The following is a 25,322-nucleotide window of genomic DNA, read 5'->3' on the forward strand; positions in this document are numbered from 1 at the left end:
TTCCCAGCATAGATGGGAATTAGTAGCAGAATCATAGGTCTCTCTCTGTCTGCCAACATGCCCTGCCTGTTCAGTTCTGGAGCTTACTGCCCCAAGCCATTCCAGCCCCTGCAGATGTGAAGTCTGCACACACAAGACATTACACTTCAGGCTTTTATAAAATTCCTCCCCGTATAAGGGGCATGCACTTTCAGTTTATTAAGACATCCAGAAATCTCTGTCAACTGGTATCACAAACTGGAGTTCATTGGCTTCATGCATAACTGCAGACTTCAAAAGCTGTCTTTGCTGTGGAATAAGAAAGGACTAATGGGAGCAGGCTGGGTCGCCTTGCGAAAGGATCCTCCTGTTCCCTGGTTTCTAAAAAAGTGGGAGCCATCAATACATATGCTACAAGGTGCAGGCACCAGCTTGGGACAGTTTGAGATGAGATCAAGGGATAAGTGGGCAGCTTTGCACCCTGTGAGGAATCTGGCTGGTTGGCGGAAACAGAATGCCAGATTAGATGGACCTTTGCCTCTGATCCAGCAGCTGCTTAGGCTTTTGCTGCCCCCTGGTGACTTCCGTGGGTATTGCCTTGGACACCCAACAAATGCAAGGGCTGTCGGTGCCATGAGATTCCTGGTAGTGGCCAAGACAGGCACAAACACTGAAAGAGGCATCTGGCCCCCAAATCAGGGACGAGGAGTTTGCCTCTGGTAGCTCAGATTCCACATACAAGGATGAGGGTAGGAGTTGGGGCTCAAGCACCAGCCCTGACATTAAAGAGCACAATAACTATGAGAATACAGGGTAAACAATGCCAGCAAAAAGGAGGCATTTCCTGCACAATCAGTTGTAAAGATCATCATCGCCCTCCTCTTGGAAGAGGCTTCCTTGGCCACTGCTGCTTCCACTGTTTCCCTCTCCACTGGTGCTCTGCTTTCCAGATGGAAACCTGTGGAGATAAAGAATGGCCTTGGTTTCATGCAAGAGAAAGTTGGGTTATTCTGTTTTATGAATGTGGGCACTGATCTGGTTGTACTCTACATAAACAAGATGTTAAAATAATGTGGATGTGATGCACATCCCAATGCACATAAAAACCCATCCCGTTTAAAGTAATGCAATATGGAGGGACTGTATCTGAATGCACATCTAATTTATACCTGCAATTCAGAGTCTGCAGGTACCGCCTGTGGATCTCCATAGCTGGGTCAGGGCAATGCTGTTTTTGAATGGTCTTTTGTTTATTTTAGCTAGTATGTGTGTGTTTAATTCTATTGCACTTCTTTTGAATGGTACCCTTTATTTTGTATATGGAATTTAACATCTTACACTAACTTGAGAGCCCTCACTGGGTCATACACTTAATAATAAAAAGTATTATTTTCAGTTGGTTGGGATGATGAAATGCAACCCTCGGAAATCTTGATAGTACTGTTATTATTTAATTTATTTAATTTGTTAGTCACTTTATCCTGCCCAAGGCAACCCAAAGCAACTTACAAAACTTAGCAGAGTGACAAGGTAGATAGTAGAGAGTCAAGCTACATAGTAGAGTCAAGCTGAGGTTCCTGTATCTTGTTTCAAAGAACAAATTTCCCCCTATCCTAGGAAAAGGGAACCTAGGAATGTTGTTGAACTTCAGCCTTCACTAATCCCAGCCATGGGAGTTCTGGTCAAACAACATCTGTGGGGCCAAGTTCCTCACCCAGGCCCTGTCCACTGCACTGAAGTGAAACTCTAGCTTGGGGCAGAGGAAGCAAAAAGTTCTCCAACATTACCTGAAGTTGCCAAAGCCACGGCTTTGCTGTAATGTTTGGGCAAACATCTCATACTTGCGTATGTCATTATCACTGACAGAGCGGCGTGCAAAGCGCATTGCTTCCTCAAAGTGATCGCGTCGGATCTCTGGCACGGGGTCATAATCATCATCCTATCACAAAAGGGCAGGGGGGGGAATGTTGTTGAGCTGCATCCTTACAAGCACCAAAGCCCTGTGAGATCAATGCAATTGAGGAGACTGTGGCCCCACGATGGGGGGGTGGCCATAAAGTTCCCAGAATACTATGCAGGGAAGAGCAGGGCATGAGGCAATGGAAGGAATCCCGCCTGGCCCTGTTGGGATGTGGGGAAGTCTCACTACCATACCATGGCGGCACATTTATGACGCTGACGCTCCCGTTCTGCCTTGATCTCCATCTCGATGGCCTCACGGATGGCCAGTTTGCAGGCACGCTGGCATATTTCAGTGAGGTCAGCACCTGAGAAGCCATGTGTGATCTTGGCCAAGTAATTCAAATCCACATCCTGTTGGAGAAAGATAACATGGGCTTACTGGAAAGGTCCTGCCAACACAGAAAAAAAACATTCCCTGTTTGAAGAAGAGAAACATACCTTTCGTGCAATACATCCTCCTCTGTTGGAAGACAGTGGTGGTGGAGGCCAGGATGCGGTCTCAGAATACTATCCCCATTTCTACTATCTACTTCCCATGCTGTTTCAGTTCCCCTCCTGTGTTCAGTCCTGGCTTTCACTGACCTTGGCGATAGGTGACTTTCGCAAGTTGGCTTGGAGAATAGCTATGCGAGACTTGTCATCGGGCAAGGGTATGTAGATGAGCTGATCCAGGCGTCCTGGACGAAGGATGGCTGGGTCAATGATGTCTGGTCTGGAGGCCAAAGAGACAGAGAATATATTCAAGGTATAATGGCTGCTTCACCCTAGATAAGGCACTCCACATCTCAGCTCAGCTCAGCTCAGCAACAGCACAGACGGGGGTATCCATTCACAAGTGTCAAGGCAGGGAAAGGGAATATTTTTTACCCAGAGATACACATTCCTTTGGAGCAAAGCAGGGTCTGCATACCAACAATCACTCTTGTTAAAGGTTTCCTCGCTTAGCTTCCCTGTTGTGTGCTGAAAAAGGAATATGGATTCACTATGGTCAACGGGAATAGAGAGCCATCCCCTTAGAGAACTGTGTTTCTTGATTCCCCCAAGGCAGCGACACATGACTCTCCTCACTCAAGCTCTTAGTTTCATTGGTAACCAAGCTTAAAGCAAAGAGCAGATTCTATAGTCGTGACGGATAAGAATTAACAAGGAAGGAGGTGTAACTTTGCATGAAGGGAAGCTGTGAGACAGAACATTCTCCTTCCGAAGAACCCTCCTTCCAAAGCCTGCTTCTATGGAGGCATGGAGCTCTAACTTTCAGTGCCTGGCAAATGTACACACTGGCGAGCACATCGCCACATAAAGAATGTAGCATTGCTAGCGTTAGTGAAAAGGGCTGCTGCTGGCCTACAGGAATGTGCCATGATCTGTAAATGAGTGGGGAAATGTTGGGATTCATAAGCTAGGACTACGTAGGCTTTGATCTACTGGGCACTGGTGGGACCCATTCTCCTCACCTAGTGAAGTTGGATGGAACAAGACAAAAGACTGTTGGGGTTTCTACAGGTCTCCATCCTCTGAATTTAAGTTTTCCACGCCTTTCTAGCATCCAGTTTATGCCAGGTACACTCTCTGGGGTGTTGAGGGTGAGGTTAAAAGGAGGGTAGGATTAACTCGTGCAGCCTGTGTGGAAGGGTGAATTGACACAAGGGCAGGCAAAATACTAAAAATAAACCTGAGCACAAAGGCAGAAAAGCGGAAGAGATAAGGAAAACGATAAGAGGAAGCGATAAGGAAAAAATGTCTGACTTGGGTGAAAACTAAAATGAAGCGTGAGTGAGTAGAGGCTATACAAAACTTCAAGCCACATGTCCCTGCCATCAGCAAATCAAGGAACAACAGTTTAAGTGAATACCTCCCATGCCAACCTGAGAATAGGGTTCCCTTTCTCAGCAGGGAAATGAAGCCTCCCTCTCATTCCTTAGTGAGGGACAGAGACACTACTTGGAGGAAGGCTGTGTGTCTGGAGATATAACTGCAGTCCGCATTTGGAAGCCTTGAGATCGAGATCCAGTCAAGAGGTCCCTCCCCACTGCCCTAAGGACTCACCTCTAATGACCTGGTTCTGATTTAACTCTTTTCCAAAAAAGGCCTCCTTGCATTCCACCCCAATGAGGGTAAAACGGAATAGAATCTGGGGGTCAAGTGGCTGAGTTTGCACTGGGACAAACAGTCTGGTGTTGATCATATGTCAACAGAGCAGCTTTCTTTGAGAGGAGACCCCAGCGCAGTTCTTATGCATGACTCGGCCACCCAACTGTAACCTCCCTTCCCCAGCCTCTTTACCTGTTGGTGGCACCTATGATGAAAACTGTCTTCTTGTTGGTCATGCCATCCATCTCTGTGAGGATCTGGTTGATGACACGGTCAGCTGCACCTCCGCCGTCTCCTGCACCGCCACCACGGGACTTGGCAATGGAGTCCAGCTCATCGAAGAAGAGGATGCAGGGAGCAGCCTGCCTGGCCTGGGGGATGCAAGGTACCAGTGTGAGGTGGATGATGGAGAAGAGATGGGACTGGCCAGGGTTGCATCTAGAGCTCAAAGGCTCCGCGTCTACCCTGTGTAGTGCATCCCCAGCAGTGGGTACACCAGCTGCCTGTCCCTATTTATAGGGTGAAGGTGGTGAACTGAGGGCTGCACAGTAGGTAGCCACCCACACCTGATGGCAATAAAAAGCTGGAGGCTCTCAGCTCAGTGGTTCCCAAGTAATATGTTAGGAAGGACCTAGTTAACACTGAGTGCTTAGTGGGCAGATCTTCAGGCTGCCAATAAGAATGCAGCAGAGAAATAGTATTCCACAAAGACTATATAGTAACTATATAGGTATCTGCTTCCTGTGGAAGACTGATAGGCAAATCTTTATTGAACATATCACCAGGGGCCTCCCTTAACAACGAACAACTAAGTCTCTGGAATCAGTGCCCTAATTTCCTCTGCCATTTTTAAAAATGATAATAAAGTCTGGAGGTTTGCTACAATCTCCTTTGCTTTTGGTTCTTCATATGGGCTACTGGAAAGTAGTTGGAACCTCCAGTTCCTGCCCTCCCGTTACTTATTTGCTTATTCATTCAGCCATAAAATGTATATCCTGCGCTTTGTTACATGGCCTCAGGACCAGTTGCAACTAAGATACATATAACAATCCAAAAACTACTTACAGAGCTATAGAATACTGCATTTAGAATTCAGTATACATCCCCATTCATTTGACAACACTAAAAAATGGCTTGCTGTTGTTTCTCAAAGGCCTGGTAAGAGAGAAATGCCTTTATCTGAAGCTGAAAGCTATCCAGTGTCAGAGCCCACCTGCTTTCAAGTGAGGAGTGTTCATCTGTCCCACCCTGCAACCACTTTGTACCTTGTCAAAAACATCGCGGACGTTGGCCTCACTTTCTCCGAACCACATGGTGAGCAGCTCAGGCCCCTTGATGGAGATAAAATTGGCCTGGCACTCATTCGCAATGGCCTTGGCCAGGAGGGTCTTGCCACAGCCGGGAGGTCCATAGAAAAGCACACCTCGTGATGGCGTCATTCCAAATTTCAGGAACTTGTCGGGATACTCCACTGGGAACTGTTGAAGATGAGAGGGCGTGGGGGGGGTGTTAGAGAACTGGGACTGTTCCCCCTTACTGACCATGTAGTCAGGACACTCTTCTGCTGTACCAGTTTTGAAGCAGCACATTAATGCTTCTCTTTCCTATCTGGGGGCCAAACCACACCATGCTGCTACTGACCTGCACCAGCTCTTGTAGTTCACGCTTGACTTCCTGCAGGCCTCCAATATCTTCCCAGCAGACCTGTGGAACCTCCACTACAGTCTCGCGAAGTGCTGATGGGTTGCTCTGTCCAAGGGCCCACTACAAAGCAGAAGAGAACATGAAGCATTGAGGTTCTGTGCCTCCCTGGACAGAGGTAGGAGGTTCCTTCCTTGCTTCCCATAGAATCCTCCAAGAGCAATCCAGAAACACCAGGGCACTTTGGCCAGGCAGGCAGGCGGGCAAGTGAGCAAGTATGTGGGCAACCAAAGCCAGTGAGGAGGAGGGAACCAGAGGTGCACGAAGGCAGGAAGGCACAGTGGAAAAGGGAAGGTCTAAGTCACTCCGCATTGTGGAAGACAGGAGAAAAAAAGCCTGCATTTTGAAGTGCCGTCTTCCTTTTCTGGCTTCCCAGCACACCAGCAGTGGTGGAGGGAAGTGGGGGAGAGGACAAAGTGGAGAAAGAAGCTTTGCTCTGACACTCACTCACTCTCTCTCACACAAACATACATACACAAAACCTGCTGCAGCTGAAGAAAGCACAAGAAAGAAGCCCACATTTTCAACGCTGGCTTTTTCCTCCTGTCTCAAGCAGCAGCAGCAACAGTGGGATCAACAGGGAGACGGGGGGTGTAAAGGGAGTGGGGTTAGCAAGGGGGAAGTGGGTTTGGTAGGGCCACTGGGGTTGGCGAACAAAGTGAACAGGGGTAACAGCTATATTATATATATTCAGCTTAAGAGCTCTTGCTATTGGATTGCCAAGAGCTGGCCCACCTGGAAGTCATCCATAGTGACAGCCATGGAATTGAGGATGTCAGCATCAATTGTGTCGTCCTCCAGGTCGATGACGCTCATCTTCTTGCGGATGGCTTGGAGCGCTGCCTCAGAACACAGAGCTGCCAGGTCAGCACCCACGTGCCCATGCGTTTCGTTGGCCACCTGTAACCACAAACTGTGTGTTGGAGGGGGCTTTCCATGGGGTGTCATTCCCTAGGACAGTTCCTTAAGGGTTCCTGAAGCAGCTTCTAAGGAAAGTGAGCCTCTCCTAATGATGCAAAGAGCCTTTCCTCGTAGCTAGAGGTGTAATCAGCTGTCCCAGACAATAGACTGCTGGCAAACTTGCTCTTTTAGCACTGAACAAACACCAATCTGCAGAAAACACGTTTGCCGTCTGCTCCATTTCAGCGCTAAACTGCAGGCTTCCTCAAGGGGCAAACGCAGTGGGGCAAAAGGAAATGTGGATGAGTCCTCAGTTGACCTCAGGCAAATGTAGAGCACCCTGCATTCTATAGAGGGAACTTTCTGGAACTGCCATTCTACTCTTCATAGCCAGGCTCTGAGCAAGGATAAGCACACCCCGACAAGCACACACAGGCAATCCCCAAAGCATGCTGCTGTCTCCTTAGGTTTCCTGCATACCCTGTTATCCACTAGTACCTATGTACCTCAGAACCTGAGAGCTACTATAATTCATGTGCATCACATCTTTGCACCTAGGGCCATGGCTATTAAGCCCCATCCTCCCCCCCAACCTGGGTCACATATGAGGTGCGTCACTTGATGTTCAACCTCTTGGTCAGTGTGGGAAGTGGCACCCTTGAAAGGCATGGCCTGAGGTGAGATGGAGTGTTCCATCTATTGTGTGTGACCTGTGACAGCTCATTAAGACATGTAGCAGAAATCAAGAGATATGTGTTCCTGCCTAATGCAGCCCTTACCAAGCTCTAAAGAGCCCATGCATCTCTGAGTGTCCCTTGGATCCACCCTGCCTCCCTATAGGCCTCCATTGCCTGCTCCTCACCTTCTCCAGGTCCACATCGTCGGCCAGTTTCATGTTCTTGGTGTGTATCTGCAGGATTTCCAGCCTTCCCACAGAATCTGGGATCCCAATGTCAATTTCTCGGTCAAAGCGCCCTGCAGAGGATAAAGGAGCACTGAGCCCAGAACTACCAAAAACAACACTCCTTCATCCTCATAACTATCATATCTTGCAGACGAGGGAACAATGAATGGGAAGTGGGTCTAAGTAGTTAGGATGTGTCCCTGGAGATGGGTTGGCACCTGGGAAGGTTAAGGCCCCCATGGATTAAACAAGAGAGCTAGAAACTTGTCTCTTGTTACAGCCAGCATCTTTAGGAGCAACTTGTGACAATGGGACTCTGGTATTTTCCTCAATGGACTTAAGGCTCACAACCAAAGGAGGAGAAGGAGGAGAGTCCCTAGGGCAGATGGATGAGAATGCAGGACAGTCTCCTACCAAAACGGCGCAGTGCAGGATCGATGCTGTTGGGCCGATTCGTAGCCGCCATGACTATCACATGTGAGCGCTGCTTCAGGCCATCCATGAGTGTGAGCAGCTGGGACACAATGCGGCGTTCCACTTCTCCATGTGTCTGAAACGGGAGCCCAAAGTTGAAAGAAACGCTAGAACAGCAACCGGCTCTCATACCTTAGCTTAGAAGTTCAAACAAATCCATCCTAGGACTAAAATTTTGGACACGGCTACCCCTAGTGGTGGTAGATGTGCACAAGAGCAAACTTGGGAGATACAGTGGAACCTTGACTTACATACGCCTCATCTTGTGGACGTTCCAAGTTGCATCCGTGGCAAACCCGGAAGTAAACACCAGGTCTGCCGCGATTCGCGCATGCGCGGAAGCGGCTTCTGCCATCTGTGCATGCACAGAAGTGCGCTAATGCCAAATGCGCATGCACACAAGAAGCCTCTTCTAGCATACTGTTTCGACCAGCGGATGGACCTACGGAACGGATTATGTCCATAAGTAGAGGTTCCACTGTACAGCAATGTATGGCTGCCTTCAAATGATCAGGATTTTGTGGAAAGGTTCAAGACCTCACAGGAATTTCAAGTTTGCGCAGTTAAGAGTGGATTAGAGCAATTTAATGCCCTAGCCCAACAAAATTCACTTTATTTTTAAAAAGGCCTTTCTGCAGTTTGGAAAGCAACATGCATGGAAAAGTATGGGATAAATGATTAAAGGGAAGGCATGTAAACACCCCATAAGCAAACATCTGGAGGAGGAGCCCAAGGTGAGCACCATAACAGGGCAAAAGATTGAGGTGCATTCCTTGCAGCATCGCCTCTCTTGTACTTGGATCCATAGGACAGGATTTTGCAGCATTCTGAGAAGCAAGAGGAAGGGGGAAGGTATTTGGCAGCACCTTTTCCTCCACCAGCAGTATAATGCCAAGAAAGAATTACTGTATTCTACATTACACAGACTTACCGCCAAGCTGAAGATAACTGTGATGGGACTGGAACTAGGCTCTCTCATCATGGCTCCTGCTAGTGTCAGGCTGGGAGAGAATCGCTGTTCCTGGTACAAAACCTAATGATTTCTGTTCCATCACAGCATTAAGCACACCCAGGACTGGGTTTATTCCATTCTGCCATCTCCTCTCTCATTTCATGCTGAACAGCTTTACAGAATGTGCCAGTGCTATCAACAGCCCCAAAGAATATCACACACCAGCATTTCCCAAGTAATACAACTGGGGAAAGACCAGCATACCTCTGGCTAAATTCAGCCTCTCTCTCTGCGTGTGTGTGTTGAGGGAAAACACAAAGGCTTCGTTTAAACTAATATTTCACCTAATGGTGAGATATAGTTGCTTTTGCCCTTTCTGGAGGCAGTTTATTGCATTGAGGATAGCTTCCCAACACATCTGAGATGAGAGCAGCCAATCATAGAAGGATCCCAGTTTGAACAGGCATCTGTCTTTGGGCAAAGTAGGATAACTTCACTATCTGCTCCCAATAATACCATCTCTCACCTTCTCTCTCTTAGGGGCAATGGCATCCAGCTCATCAATAAAGATAATGGCTGGAGCATTCTTCTCTGCCTCTTCAAAGGCTTTGCGCAAGTTGCTCTCCGATTCCCCAGCCAGTTTGCTCATGATCTCTGGGCCTATAGAAGAACAGAAGACAATACTTAGCCTTAGATTATAAAAACAGCCTCTTCTATACTTCAGAGTAGCTACAGAGGACAGTTGGAGAATGAAATGGCATGGCATCAAAAATACTATTGCCAGTTCTGCTGTGCCTGCTTTGGTCACAGCCCAGAGTTTATACGTCTCCTGTACACTGGCTTCACTTTAATCATAACCATCATCTATTTCTGGGTGGCAAGAAGGATTAGAGAGTTTGTCCTTAATGGATGAAGAATGGATGGATAGGTTTTGCTAAGATCCCCCCCCCAACTTCCCTCCCTCCATTTCACACAGTATTTCTCACCATTGATAAGGAAGAAGAAGGCTCCAGTTTCATTTGCAACAGCACGGGCAACAAGTGTTTTCCCAGTGCCAGGGGGACCATAGAGAAGAATCCCTCGTGGAGGCTAGGGAAAGAAAGGAGGGAAGGCAGAGGAGTCCTATAAGGAGAGTCTGTGCAAAATAATTAGGTTCTCCAACAGTGACAGAGGCAGAGCTGGCCCACCCATGAGGCGGGGTGAAGCAGTCGCCTCAGGCAATGGAAGAGGTGAGGGTGGTACCTTGCCACACTGCTCCCACAACAAACCATGTAAAGGAGGCTTCTGCAACAGGAGAGTGACAGTGTGTTGCTTGGTGGTCTCCCCTGCCCCTAGGGGCAGAAACAGACCAGCAGCAAAGCCTTGTGGAATGTCCCTGCTTGCCAAGAGTCTCGTTGAGAGGGAGGCGTTCCAGTGCACAGTGTTGCACCCCAGCTAAGCCCTTGCAGAGTTTGCACGCCCCCCGTCCCCCGCCCCTGGTGGTGAGGCTTCAAAAGGGCTTTTCCTTGAAGGGAAGCCCTTGCAGAGCCTCATGAGCCACCCCAATGGTGCCAAAATGTCTCGGGCCATCCCTGGTGAGAAGTCAATGGACCAGAAAAGATGCTTTGGCCAATGAAGCCAAGAGAGCCTACGATGTGGGAGACAGGAAAAGGGTTCTTGCTTATTTTAGGAGTGGGAGTATGAATGACACAGAAAATTCTGCTTAGAGAGAAAGGTGGTGGGAACAAAGCAGAAGGAATACTCATCCATGCAACCTATGGAAGAATTTTGCAACACAGGGATAGCTAGTATGGTGCTGTGAACTACAACTCCCACCAGTCCCAGCCAGCATGGGCAATGCTCAGGGAGTTGAAGTCTCCAGTTCTTAGAGGGAACTACATCGGCTTCCCCTGTTGTAATACATTTCATGAACAACAGTGAAGAATGGTACTCTGGAAGCTATTACGCCCTGGCCTTCCCAGTTCCCCTGCTGTACCTTCACACCAATAGCTTTGAAGAGCGCTGGGTGTCTCAGGGGCAGCTCCACCATCTCCTTGATCTGAGCCAGCTGTTTACGGCAGCCCCCAATGTCATCATAGCCGACATCATTGAGGCTTTCCTCTTCGTCCTGACAGAGTGGAGGGGTGAGAAGGAAAGTATCTCAACAACAGAGCACCCTGTCCCACAAAGCTTATATGACATAGTTAACATGCTGAGTAAACTGAGGAGGCAGGATTCCTGCCTTAACTCTTCTGTGGGCCCTGCCAGATGTTGCTGGACTACAAACTCTCATCAACCTCAACCATTGGCCATGCTGGTTGGAGGTGATAGGAGATAGCAGTCCAACAACACAGAGAGGTCAGGAGGCTTCCCTTTATGCCTCTCTTCAATTTTGTTGAGGTGCATATTCCACAGAATTATTTTTTAAAAAATAAAATTTTACTGAGGACCACAGTTATTTGCATGTATCGAACAAACTGGACAGTGCCAATTTTGTACGGCAGATCCCACCCTCAAAATCCTGTGCCTCTACACTATCCAGATGGCTTGAATGGCTTCTAGTAATAATCGCCCAACCATAATCCAGCTGCCTGCTCTCCCATCCCTGAAGTGCATCTCTTACACACCTCTCTCTTGATGGGCTCCCCCTCGCAGTGGATGATGGTGTCAGGAGCAACGATGCAGTGGGGGCTGGGGTCAACCTCAACCACCTTGAACTCCACAGCCCTCATCCCGCCTCGCACAAGGAAAATGTCACCTGGGAAGAAGAAGAAGAGTTTGGATTTGATATCCCGCTTTATCACTACCCGAAGGAGTCTCAAAACGGCTAACATTCTCCTTTCCCTTCCTCCCCCACAACAAACACTCTGTGAGGTGAGTGGGGCTGAGAGATTTCAGGGTCTTTCACGGTCACCCAGCAGCTGCATGTGGAGGAGTGGGGAAGCGAACCTGGTTCACCAGATTACAAGTCCACCACTCTTAACCACTACACCACACTGGCTCTGGGAAGACAAGAGGAAGCACCTTGCTAGCTCCAAAGGTTTCGAATTTGGTATGCTAACCTGAGGACCCACAATAAAGGCTGGAAAGTGACAGTTCTGGGGCAAAATAGGAAAAGGCAACACCTGCAAGTAAACAAGAGAACTGGGAATATAAATCCCAGTGGGATTGCCAAACCCAGCCCCAAACTGTGCTCAGACTGAGAAAACAATCTCCCTGGTGCTTAGAAGCAGAACCAGTGCCAAGTTAGAGAGAGCCCTTGGCATGGTGCCCTCCAGATGCTCCTCTCCCCAGCACCTCACTGTCAGCCCTCCCCAAAGTTTTCCAGGGGCAGAAGGGATGGGCAGTGGCACTAGTCCAGCTGGCCAGGTCTCCCTCAGCTCGGTGCTGTAAAGATAAGCTTTGGGTGAGGCAGCTGCAGCAGCCACCATCTTTATTATCTCTAATGCCTCCAGGCTCCACTCCTGAAGTAGCACATGCCAAAGGTGGGGCCCAGAAGTGTGGAGGAGGTGAGTGTGGTGCAGCAGCTATACTCCTAGACTAGGACCTGGGGTTCAAATCCCCACTCAGCCACAAAGCTCACTGGGAGACGTTGGGCCACTCACTCTCTCTCAGCCTACCCTACCCTATAGGGCTGTTCTGAGGATAAAACGAGGAGGGAGAAAACCATGGGTGCCACCTAGAGCTGCATGGAGGAAAAGTGGGATATAAGGGTAGTAATAAAAAAACACACAAATAAATCACCAAGGTAGCATTGGCTTCAGCTACTTAGCCCAGCGCTTTATCTTACAGCAATACAGTGGTACCTCGGGTTAAGAACTTAATTCGTTCCTGAGGTCTGTTCTTAACCTGAAACTGTTCTTAACCTGATGCACCACTTTAGCTAATGGGGCCTCCTGCTGCTGCTGTGCTGCCACTGAACAATTTCTGTTCTCATCCTGAAGCAAAGTTCTTAACCTGAGGTAATATTTCTGAGTTAGCAGAGTCTGTAACCTGAAGCGTATGTAACCCGAGGTACCACTGTAATGAAATTGTGGGAGAGAGCAAGAGCACAAAGAGAGGTCGGCATCAGCTGTGGTGGGGTCTCTGGGGCCCATGGAACCTGGCATTTACCCCACCACGCTGGGTGCTGAGGCTGTCTTCACTGCGGCCCCCTTCACCTCCAGGTCGAAGGCCCCTCTCTCCAGCACTGCCTCCTTCCCCTTTAGCCTTGTTCCTTATGGCAGGCCTAGTGCTGCCCCTCCTCACCTTTGTGCACAGGTCGATAGGCCTCGAGGAAATAGGGCTTGAGGTAAACTTCAAAGAGGTTCCCAGTCAAGCCTGCAATGGTGTCGTCAATGGGCAGGACGTGGATCCGCTTTCCGTACTTCACATCCGGACAAGCCTGCACACTAGACAAGGGAAGGCTCAGCTAGCTTCCGTAATGTAGCAGAGTGCGCGCGCACACATGCACACACACATACTCTTCAGGAACAAACTGAATCTACCGGGTATGCAACATACAGGGTGTGCAACACAGCAGCCGTTCCCAAGCTCTAGCATTGTCCCCAATTTTATTAGATTCCAATTGAACAGATTCCATGCTGGACAACTTCAAATAAGTACAGTGGTACCTCGGGTTAAGAACTTAATTCATTCCGGAGGTCCGTACTTAACCTGAAACTGTTCTTAACCTGAAGCACCACTTTAGCTAATGGGGCCTCCTGCTGCTGCCGTGCCGCTGGAGCACGATTTCTGTTCTCATCCTGAAGCAAAGTTCTTAACCTGAAGCACTATTTCTGGGTTAGCAGAGTATGTAACCTGAAGCATATGTAACCCAAGGTACCACTGTATACATATAGATGAATGTGCACATGCAAATTACCAATAACAAGGGCTGTTTCCCTCCAAAAGCTTAAAATAGCCCCACTATGAGCCTTTGCTGACTGTGTGGCACAGTTTGCCGTCTGGTGCTCCCTATAGCAGCACACATCTGCGCCTCTCCAGAGATATCCTAGCACACTCACAGCACAAGTCCCTTTCCTATGCTTTCTTCCTGCCACTAGTTCCATTCAGACAGGCCTCACCTGACCACATCTCCAAGGCGCACACGGAGGTTGTTGCGGGTGACGCGGTTCATGCGGATCTTCTCGTTCTGGCAGGAGTCATCCGTGAGGACGATGCAGACTGTCTCCCGCCGCTTCTTCCCCTTCAGCAGCACCGTGTCTCCCCGGAACAAGTGCAGCTCTTCCATCTTGGCCTGCGATGAACCAAGAACAGGACTGAGGCAAGGTCATTTTCCACTAGATGACATGCAGCTGTGTGTGTTTTCATGATGTGGTTCTTGCAGGGTCAAATGTGGCACATCTGTTTGTGCAGGTGAGATGCCTGTGGTGTATTTAAAATGTGTGTTTTGTAAGGCAGTGTGAGAACAGAAATTGTATACTTTTGCATATCCATTGTTTGTGTTATTGCCTGTCTTTCTGGAGAAAATCAAATCTATGGGGTTTTTTTTTTAGTATTTATTTATTTATACATACCCTGCCCATCTGGCTGGGTTTCCCCAGCCACTCTGGGCAGCTCCCAACAGATTAAAAAATAGAATAAAACATCAAACAGAATAAAACATCATTTAGGTACCTCTGTTGCATATTGGCAAATCTAAGATATGTTTGAATTCAAATCATGTGCTCACATCAGCCTTGGCAAAATTCTGCGCACATGGGTTGCTTATGTATATTTCTCAACCGTCTCTGTGTGCTCTTTATGTTAATATTCAAATCACATCATGTTTGTGACACAAAGTGTATGCGTGCAGTTCTCAGCTATAGATTAGGAAAGGCAGACGAGCAATCATTTTTGAGTCTAATGGACATAAGCAATATTTCTTTAACTTATAGGTTAAAATCAGTTAACCCAACCAAATAATTAACAGTTATAACAAAAAATAAATACACACACATGACCCAGCCCCAAACTACTGCTGGTTATTTGGCATTTTATATCTTGCCCTTCTTCCCAAAGAGTTAGACAAACACAGAGTGGCTTGACACGTTTAGAAGTTTCCCCATAAATTTAGTTTGTGAGCTAAAAAGAAAGGGGAGGGATGGCCCAACACAGACTAGTGAGCTCACTGCCTTCCAAGAGTCATGGGACACAGGGGAGGGAGGTGAATGTGGCAGGGGCTGGGGGATTGACCTGCTCGAGCCCCTAACAGCTAAGATGATATTCAAGAAAGGATTATGATCAGAGGGTGTGCACCATGAGGCATGCACCCCTTGATCCCAACCTCCTCCTCTTGATTCCACTTCCCCTCCCCACCACTATATGGTAGAACTATCTTCCTCGCCATGCTGTGCTGCACTGGGTTCTTGGTGTTCAGTGAGATGGGGCCATTATATTCACTGGGTGCAAGACTTGAGAAAATAGACTGGCCAGACTAGCTAAGGAGCAGAGGGCAATGGTCTAGAATGAATAATAATAATAATATTAATAATAATTTATTATTTATACCCCGCCCACCTGGCTGGGCCTCCCCAGCCACTCTGGGCGGCTTCCATAGAAACCAAAAAGACAGTAAAATATCACACGATAAAAACTTCCCTGAACAGGGCTGCCTTAAGATGTCTTCTGAATGTCAGGTAGTTGTTTATTGCTTTGACATCTGCTGGAAGGGCGTTCCACAGGGCGGGCGCCACTACCAAGAAGGCCCTCTGCCTGGTTCCCTGTAGCTTTGCTTCTCGCAATGAGGGAACCGCCAGAAGGCCCTCGGCACTGGACCTCAGCGTCCGGGGCAGAACGATGGGGGTGGAGACGCTCCTTCAGGTACACTGGACCGAGGCCGTTTAGGGCTTTAAAGGTCAGGACCAACACTTTGAATTTTGCTCGGAAACATACTGGGAGCCAATGTAGGTCTTTCAAGACCGGTGTTATATGGTCTCGGCGGCCGCCCCCAGTCACCAGTTTAGCTGCCGCATTCTGGATTAGTTGTAGTTTCCAAGTCACCTTCAAAGGTAGCCCCACGTAGAGTGCATTGCAGTAGTCCAAGCAGAAGATAACCAGAGCATGCACCACTCTGGCGAGACAGTCCGCAGGCAGATAGGGTCTCAGCCTACGTACCAGATGGAGCTGGTAAACAGTTGTCCTGGACACAGATTTGACCTGTGCCTCCATGGACAGCTGTGAGTCCAAAATGACTCCCAGGCTGCGCACCTGGTCCTTCAGGGGCACAGTTACCCCATTCAGGACCAGGGAATCCTCCACACCTGCCCGCCTCCTGTCCCCCCAAAACAGTACTTCTGTCTTGTCACAGTACTGAAGCAGCAGTGACGACAGCTAATGTGGGGCAAAGGACACTATGGGCAGGAAAGGTGAGCTGTAGATTTTTAGTTACCTGAGACAGGCTCACAATGCTGTTGTCTTCATTGGCCGCTTCATCTACAATGAGGCGGTTGGGACGATGTTTCTGGCGCAGGATGGCTGTGGAATAATCCTCTCCTTTGGGGCTACAGGACAGAACATCAAAGAGGTCTCTCAGGTGTGTGGATGCTCACATAGAGATAAGTTTCAGAGAAGAGAGGAGGACTACAATGCGTAGGGGTTTCATCATAGATATTGCAGGAAGGTACAGTAATGTTCTTACCTTTGGTGCAATCCATGTTTTGGGATGTAGCTCCCATTAGTCCCTATTGAGTTGATAGGAGCTGTAATCCAAAACATGTGCAGGGCACCAGGTTCAGGAATGCAGCTCCACATCCACTGAGAATCATGGCCATTTGCAGGTTTCCATTTCTACCAGAAACCCAGGCTGTGTGTTACTAGCTCTTTTTTTCTAGCAACAGGGTTGCAGTTCTCCCTCTCTCCTGATAAGTCATCAGTCAGGGTGACCAAGGTTGTTTTCACCCTGAAAACCAGGCCTTTAGTCAGATTCAAATGGATCTAGAAGTTGTTGGGACTTCAACTGCCATCAACCCCAAGCAGTATGGCCAATAATCAGGGATGGTGGGAGATGCAGTTGCACAACAGCTGGAGATGTTCCCCATCCCTCTTTTAAAATGAAATGGGAACTGGTGGAAGAAGGTGTGCTTTTTCAAGTCACGAGTCACAGCAAACTTTAAAGGCCTGGTCTTGGATACATTCCAGATGGGATTATTAAAATAAATACAAAAAACATCAAAACAATATTATTTTAAGAGCATTTATTGTGGATACTTTTTATATCTCATAATAATAAATATATAGTTGTTCCTGAAGAATAACAATTGGCAATTATTTTACATCAATAAATAAAGGTACCCTGAAATTGTTGGGGAAGAAAACCGAGCTTCCGTCCCTAAATGACATCCTTGTTGCTGATATTGTAGGCATAACACAAGACGAAACACTTATTTATTGCACTGGAAGCTGTATTTGGATAGGCAGCCTGAAGGCTGGAGAAATTAGCTATCTGGAGGAAAGACATCTGAATCTTTGCAACAAATGAGTACTTTAATAAACTTTTTGCACATTTCTGTTGGATGTTTCTTTTGTTTTTAGGGGGGGGGTAACTTCCTTCAATCACACTGCAATTCCTGCAAGTTGCCTACTCAGAAACATGCCCCATCAAATTCAGTGCAACTTACTCCCAGATAAGCATGTACAGGACAACAGCCTTCATCAACTTGCACCATTGTCCTCTAGTAGACACAACATTTCCGTGGCAAATTCGGGGTAGTGGGGGTGGTACAGCAGTTACTGAGTCTGATGCAGCAAAACCAACCCGAATCTTGTGTCCTCTATTTATTGCACCAGGAGAATCTAGAAAAAATCCTCTCAGCGATGCATCTGACAAAGTGAGCGCTCTCGCCCCCAAAAAGCTCATGCCACAATAAACATTGTGGCCTCTATAGGCTTGCCATACGTCAAGAAAATTCCTGACTTGTCCTGGTTTTCAGGTGTAAAAATGGTGTGAGGGGGAATTTTGGCAATATGTCTGGGGAAACCCGGTTGTATAGCAACACAACGGAAAAAGCAGCAGCAAATGCTGCAAAAGCTTTTTTAAAAAACACTATTTTGGGGGGAGGTTTGGGGTCTTCCGAATGACAGCTCAACAACATATCTGCTGGTGTCAGGAATTGTACTTTTTGAACTATGGCAACCCTAGGCCTCTAAAGGTGCCACCAGACTCTTTGTTGCATTCTGTTGGCACAGCTGATGCTGAGCGACAGAGCAGAAACGCAAATACATAGGCAGGGCCAGGAAGGGAGAGGGGAGGGGAGGGGAGGGGAGGGGGCCATGTTTTCCCCTCCAGCCTCGCGTCGCGGTCGGATTCCACAACCTATAAATACCCTAGCAACCCTCCCCTCCCCGTCCAGCCATGCCCATGTGGTGCGATCATTGTCGGATATAAACATCAGCTGCCCCCTAGTCCGGCTTCCCAAAACAACCAACTTGGGAAATAGGAGAAGAGCGAAGGGCCCGCTCCTGCCAGGCTTCGGGGACCGGGGGGGACCCCGCTATTCACACGACACGAGAGTAGCGAGAGACAGGCATTAGCAACACCAAAGCAAACGCGCCCAAGGCCTTCAGCACCTGCTCAAGCGAGGGAGCGAGCTCCGAACTTGGGGGGAAGTTTCCTCCAAGTGCGAGGCCCAAGGAGAGGCTTCTCCCGCCTGCCTCCCCCCGAGCCCTGCCCCGCTCGGGCCAGAGGGGGGAAGCCCGCCCGCCCCGCTTGCTGCCTGCCTGCCCGAGCCGCCCCTTCGCCGCGCGCCGTCCTCTCGGCGGAGGCGAACTTACTCCCCTCCGGAGGCGGGCATGCTGGCTGCTCTGCAGGCCCTTCGTGGGGCTTCCCCCGGCCTGGCGTGCTGCTCGCGTCCTCCGCTGCAAGGCCTCGGCTGCTTCGCGTCCCCCGGCTCCCCCGCGGCCACTGCCCGAGTGCCCTGCTTCCCTCCTCGCCTGCCTCGCTCGCGACACTTGGAAAGCCGCCCAGCTCTGCCCCCCGCCCCGCTTGCCGCCTGCCTGGCCCGCCCTCTCTCCCCGCACGGCCCTGCCAGGAGTTTCCCAAGCGAAGGAGGCTGCTGCCCGCCTCCCCGCCGGGGCCTCCGCCGAGATAAACAGCCAGGCGTTGTTGTTGTTTGGGCGAACGAGGGCAGCTGACACGCTCGTGTGGCTCCACACAACCGGAGTCGTTAGTGGAGGGAGGGGTCCCCTCCCTCGTTCACACACTCGTGTCTGCGGCTCGCCCGTTCTTGCTTAATGGATAACAGAAGCAGGGGTGCCAATTGGAATAATTATTTTGGGGGGGGCAGGTAAGCCCCGCCCTGCGTAATCGACCACACGCACTCTATTTGAATGGCAATGCCTATTAACTTGGGGGGGGGGCTCAAATATTTTAGGGGGGGCGAAGGGACCTCAGCCCCTAGGAGTTGGCTGCTATGAACAGAAGAAAGGGTGAGAGTTGATTCCGGACACGCATCTCTCAACCGGTTGTCTGCACAGAGAGACAGAGACCAATGAATTTTAGGGACGGTGATAAACTTGCAAGTAATGCCGGATAAACCCCCAGTCCTCCTGCATTTGCCGTTTTCTCTGTTCCCTCACCAGGGCTGCTTTTGACTTGACCGCTATGCATTTTTTGACAGGCGAGATGTTCGTGCATGATGCAGCGCAGGAAACCAGGAAGAGAGGCCACCTCCTTTCCATTCCCAGCAGCAGTTTAGCGTAATTCGATCCTGTTGTCGTTAGAACGGAGCCTTGTTTTGCGCCCACTCTTTACGAACCCTGCAGGTGGCGCTATGCTCTGTATAAACACGGCTGCTTGTCTTGCTCCGGCCCGAAGGCTTGCGCTTTGGTGGCCTTATGCTTCCCTTATATTTGCGAGGTGTGTGTTGCTTCGCTTTAATCTTGGACCTCTCTTTCTCTAGAATTTAGTAAGCGTGTCGGATGAAAGCCTATATCCCGTAATAGCAAACTGTGAGGGATACCTATTTTGCTCTGGCTCTTAGCACGGGCGATGGCCAAGCGGGGGCAGAGGGGCAGCTGCCTTATGCAGATCAAGTAAAACAATAGAAATACTTAACTGACAGTCGGTCCTGCCTCCCTAACAAAAATCCTGGCTACGCCCATAGCTCTTAGCAGCATATACTGTGAAAACCTAAGATACCTCCGTGTATTTTAACAGTTTGCTGTGCAAATTCGACCCATAATATATAGGTAGAAAGAAAGAAAGCTTCATCTCTATTGGCTCAGTCTTGGTCAACAGAACTTCCAGCCTGTGTAAAGTTTTTTAATGCTTCCGGTTTGGACTTTGAGCATCCGGGTGGAAGGAGTTCCAGACCTACCAGTCAGCCACACGAGCTAATGTTATGGTTATGAATTATTCAGAAATAAGACCCCTTTTATGTCTTGTTTGGGAATAGGTTTCAGAAAGCAGAAATCACACAGAACCCTCCTGTCCTGTGCCATAGAATCCTCATGCTTCGTGGGATCAACTCTGATTCTGTTGGGTTACTATCTCTACCAAAAACAACAAATTCTTGTGGCACCTTGAAAACTAACAGATTTATTGTGGCATGAGTTTTCGTAGATTACAGTTCACATAATCAGGTGCACTCAGTGTTGCTCTTAGTTGCAGAGACGGTTGGTGTGGGTTGTAAACAGTGAGGTCAGAAGGAAATGAAATGTGAAAAGTAGAGATGGTGATAATTACCTTATTAACAGTTGTGTTGCTAACAGAAGCTCTGGCATTGGTAAATCAATTAGCATATATTGTGTGATAAAAATCCACTGTGTCCATTCTATCCACTGTGTCCATTCTATCCACAAGTGATAGCACCGAACTTCTTGATGAAGCATAATTTATCTGTTTCATGTAGCATTCTCCTTTTGAAGTTCCAATACAGTGGTACCTTGGGTTACATAGGCTTCAGGTTACATACGCTTCAGGTTACAGACTCCGCTAACCCAGAAATAGTACCTCGGGTTAAGAACTTTGCTTAAGAACTTTCCAGAGCACGATGAGAACAGAAATCGTGCTCTGGCGGTGTGACAGCAGCAGGAGGTCCCAATAGCTAAAGTGGTGCTTCAGGTTAAGAACAGTTTCAGGTTAAGAACGGACCTCCGCAACGAATTAAGTACTTAACCCAAGGTACCACCTTAAGGTCAGTTATGGAGTGTCCCAGGAAACTGAAATGCTCTCTGCTGATTTTCCCAATATTGCCATTTCTGATGCCAGGATTCCTGTTCATTCATTCTGCTTAGTTTCCAGTGATGTTTTTAATAGTAGCCTTTTTTGTGGTTCAGTAATGATCTTTTCTCTCCCGCCTACCCTTCCTCCCTTTTCTCCTGTGGGGCCAGCCAAAGGTTTGCTGACATTATGTTATCATCTTGTGGTTTGATAACTGATTCCTTCTGCTTACTCTCTGCCATATGCCCAGGATGCCTGCATTGGGGAGGAGGCAGGGGAATGCATCTGGGCACTTGGCAATGAGCACAGCCAGATGGAATCCCACAAAAGAAGCTGCGCTGAGGAGGCAGCCAAGCCAGCAAGGGCTGCTGAAGATCCTTGTAGCTCGCAGAAGCAAACTGCAGAAGCCCAGGATGAAAATCGGCACAGGTGAACTGGGAACTCGCTGCCTTGGAACGGTGTGACTTCAGGAAGTTATATGCCATCTGAAATGTTTCTAAAATGTGCCAATTTGGGGGAAATGACTTTGCTTCCTCTTATGGTCTATTGCAGTACTATTCGCTGGCAAACTGGGGATAATACCATCTATCTTGCCAGCATCAGCACAGATTTCAGGATTGCAAGTGCTCATACAAAGTGACACTTGCTATTGAAATCTTCTGTGAGTACTGTTCTAACACGGGGCTGCTGCTTGTACTAAGTGTTTTGTCTGTGCACATTACAAACATGAGTTGTTTTATAGTTAGACAGTGTTGTAAAATACATGTACCATGGCTGCAAGAGAGCCATGATTGGCCAGGACATTGGTCTCTTACAATGTGTGAAGCAGAGCATATGGTAGCTGCTGAAACTAGGAAGTGCTGTGGTACCAGGCAGTGTTGCAGAAAGCACAGTATATAGCATGCCCTTTTTGACAGTGCAGCTACATAAGATGCTATATACTTGTTTGTCACCTGACATCAACAGCCTAGATTGGTTTTCTTTCCACCCAGTACTCAAGGCCAGATTAAGGTGGTTGAGGACCCCTGGTGTAGTTCCCAAAATTGGAACCACCTTCTCCTCAAAAGGATCAAATAAGATACCACTAAATAAAGCAATCTGTTATGGCATGAGAAAGGTTTTGAGCATGTGTAGTTTTATAACTCTTGTTTGCAAAATAAAAAATTGCCAGCTTTGATAAATAATAAAATAATAAATAAATACGCTCTGAGCATGTGCAGTTTCACATTATAAACCTGCTTAATTCATCCTTGCTTTTGCTCAGTTTCTACCTTGTGCCAGTCACCAACTCTCAGCCTAAACTAGCTCACATAGCTGTTCAGAGGCTATAGGAGGCAGTATACAATAGCTGCCAAAGGGGATTAAGTGCTTGCATCATAGGCATAAAAGCATGGTTCCTTTAACCAGAATAAAGCATCTATGTACTATAAAGGACCATGTTTTTCTGCATTTCCCCAGCAAATTAGCACAGCTCCAAGGCTTCCACCAATCTCTATTTGACCTGATTATTGCGTGTTTTAGATGCATAAATTCCACTTAAGTTCCATTGAGTCTACTCCCAGGTTAGTGTGCATAAGTGATTGATTCCTAAGAGGAGTTATCTTAGGCCTGTAGCCTAAGTAAGTATTTCATTTTACAAGTGACTTTTAAAAAACCCTATTTAACAGGTAAAATAGTAAGGAAAAGCATACCATCATTATTTTTCCTGAGCAGTGAAAAAAATAAAAACTGCTCTCCCTTTCCAATATTCTGCCCCAGTGACAAAATTACTAAGATAACCAACAGCCTTTTAAAGTGTTATAGAATAAACCTATATCCACTTAGCTGGAGGTAAGCCACATTTATTGTGTAGTAGTATTTGCAGAAATTAACTTCTAGGAAGAACTTGATAGTGGATCAACTCATCTTAGGAAAGATGCATCCTAGTTGCTAGGAATTATTATTATTATTATTATTATTATTATTATTATTATTATTAAAATTTCTGTGCTGCCCTTCTGAGGATCACAGGGCATTTTACAAAAATATACCACAGAAACAAACAATACCCCTCCCCAATTTAAAAGGCCATAGTTTTGTTTAATAAGCCATCAGCTTGAGAGAAGAGGAATGTTTTTGACTGGTACCTAAAGATATGTAATGAAAGTGCCAGGCGAGCCTTCCTTGGAGAGAGCATTCCACAAACAGCAAACCACCACAGAAAAGGCCTCTTCTCTTGCTGCCACCCTCTGGACTTCTTGCAGAAGAGGCACACAAAGAAGAGCCTCTGTTGATGATTGCAGGATTCAAGTCAGTTCATATGGGGAGAAACAGTTCCTGAGGTTTAGCAGTCCTGAGCCTTGGGCTATAGTTACTTTGGGGCTAGAACTGGCGAGCTGTAGTTTGAGCTTAGCCCCCCTGATAGGATTTCAGCACCAAACCAGGGTGGTTTGCAGTAGTAGCTTAGAAGGCAAGTGCAAGCCAGTTTTCTGCTTCAGGTGTAATGACAAACTGAGGTTTTAACTGAAAAAGTAGTAACTAATTGAAATGGAGCAGTCAAAGGGAGGAGACAGTACATGAGCACAATACTTTCTCACAATCTGAACGCAGTGTTTCTGAGGGATAAATTCCAATTTCTGGTAACTGAAGTTGTGAAGAAGTTGAGGACTACTTGAATCTAATCCATCCCAACTATTATTATTTTTAAAAATTTCATATTGTAACAGAAGAAATTGACTTGGAAAATGCTCACACCACTTTTCAAGACCATAGCAGTAGGATGTGGCCATTAGGGGGCGCTATCACACAAAGAGAAGCTGGAACAATCTCCTTGGCTGTTTTCCAAGGGTTATTAGCCTCTGCCCCAATGAGCCTCCTTAAGGACTCCTTCCCATATTGGTACATTTGGATCTCAATATAAGCCATTGTTACTAACCTACTATGAATGTGTTGATGGCACCTACTTTGCTGCTCTCTGCTGGCTTAATATTAGCATTCAAACTGGGAACCATGGTTTGTTTGAATGATAATCAGTAAGCCAAGAACAAGCCTTTGCTACAGATTATTTGGACCAGGGTTTGTAATCCCTGTGTCTCTTGCTAGTACGAAAGGAGATCCTGATGAGTACGATATATTAACATTTCCATGTTTTCAAAAGGACCCAAACTGGCTAAAAGGAATCATAAGGGATCCTCCTGTGGATCAGAAATTGCTTAAGTACAGTGGTACCTCGGGTTAAGAACTTAACTTGTTCCAGAGGTCCGTTCTTAACCTGAAACTGTTCTTAACCTGAGGTACCACTTTAGCTAATGGGGCCTCCCGCCTGTTGCTGCCGCACAATTTCTGTTCTCATCCTGAAGCAAAGTTCTTAACCTGAGGTACTATTTTTGGGTTAGTGGAGTCTGTAACCTGAAGCGTCTGTAACCCGAGGTACCACTGCAGCAGCAAGCAGAGAGCAGGAATAAATGGATAGTTCTCTGAAGGGAGAGATGTCAATAGTGAAGTCCCCCAAGGATTGGTTTGAGACCTGTGCTTTTTAACTTGTTCCTGAAAGATCTAGAGCTAGAGGTGAGCCTTGCAGTGAAGAGATGCAGACTTATGACTGAACCTACCAGAAGGGAAGGTGCTGTGATTCTTCCCTGTACCGTCAAGAGGTCTGAATAGATGGGGTGAGTCTATTATAGAATGGAAAAGATAGTTGGCATGCTCAGAAACCGAAATGAAGAGCTTTCTTCTACCAATCCCTATTTGTTATTTTTAAGTCAACCATCATCTTTGTGCTCCCCACGCCATGCTACCTCACAAAATTAATGTCCTCTTTAACGCTTAGCATAAGTAGGCAATGATGGAAATGAGCCTGAGGGAAATGTATCTCTTTGTTAACCATAGATTTGGAAAGAAGGAAAACGTCTTGCATACCTTCAACAAAAACAGTGAAGCTTGCGCATTGAAAACTTTTTTGGCAGCTCAAGAGTGCAGGTGAAGGAAGGTGATGCTAACCCTTGACTTCCTAACCAACCTTCAGCCACCTCTGCGCTCCTGAAGTTCTAAATTTACTATTACACCAGCAGCTTGTTTTCACTGGATAGTAACTATGACCATTAGGAGGAATGTAATGTAGTGCTTAGGAGATTTCTGCTTGCTTGATGGAACAATCTCCCCTCTCCACATGCTGTTATGGGGGTCCTCTGAACTACACCAGCCAATTTGGGAGGGGCGGGGTGGGGAAGCCCCATTGTGCTGGCTGAAGTCCTTGGATA

General features: G+C 47.5%; 1 protein-coding gene across 2 annotated transcripts; it reads right to left on the reverse strand.

The window, feature by feature from the left end:
• Positions 1 to 152: 152 nt before the first annotated feature.
• On the reverse strand, positions 153 to 19,597 carry LOC309335851 (transitional endoplasmic reticulum ATPase-like). Of its 2 annotated transcripts, none has more exons than XM_081851108.1 (18): positions 19,500 to 19,597; positions 16,315 to 16,426; positions 14,009 to 14,181; positions 13,191 to 13,333; positions 11,570 to 11,700; positions 10,939 to 11,070; positions 9,950 to 10,052; positions 9,490 to 9,623; positions 7,952 to 8,087; positions 7,496 to 7,608; positions 6,469 to 6,633; positions 5,674 to 5,796; positions 5,298 to 5,510; positions 4,225 to 4,403; positions 2,524 to 2,653; positions 2,134 to 2,292; positions 1,767 to 1,918; positions 153 to 937 (listed from the first exon to the last, which is right to left on the reverse strand). In XM_081851108.1, the coding sequence occupies exons 3-18, from the start codon at positions 14,173 to 14,175 to the stop codon at positions 832 to 834; spliced, it is 2,286 nt and encodes a 761-aa protein (XP_081707234.1). In that variant the 5' UTR covers positions 14,176 to 14,181; positions 16,315 to 16,426; positions 19,500 to 19,597; the 3' UTR covers positions 153 to 831. The 2 variants fall into 2 exon arrangements, with proteins under 2 accessions (XP_081707234.1, XP_081707233.1); XM_081851107.1 differs by lacking the exon at positions 19,500 to 19,597 and adding an exon at positions 18,696 to 18,873.
• Positions 19,598 to 25,322: the final 5,725 nt, after the last annotated feature.

This window comes from Podarcis erhardii (assembly GCF_964252035.2).
Source record: "Podarcis erhardii genome assembly, chromosome: 2".
Classification (NCBI taxonomy): domain Eukaryota; kingdom Metazoa; phylum Chordata; class Lepidosauria; order Squamata; family Lacertidae; genus Podarcis; species Podarcis erhardii.

What these genes read in the sequence shown, in the direction of transcription:
- LOC309335851 (XM_081851107.1), bottom strand. Translation starts at nt 18,715, where the DNA reads ATGCCCGCCTCCGGAGGGGA. An exon ending in GCATTGTGAGCCTGTCTCAG is followed by an intron (nt 14,182 to 16,314) that starts GTAACTAAAAAT and finishes GGTTCATCGCAG; the next exon opens with GCCAAGATGGAAGAGCTGCA. An exon ending in TCAAAGCTATTGGTGTGAAG is followed by an intron (nt 10,053 to 10,938) that starts GTACAGCAGGGG and finishes TTCTTTCCCTAG; the next exon opens with CCTCCACGAGGGATTCTTCT.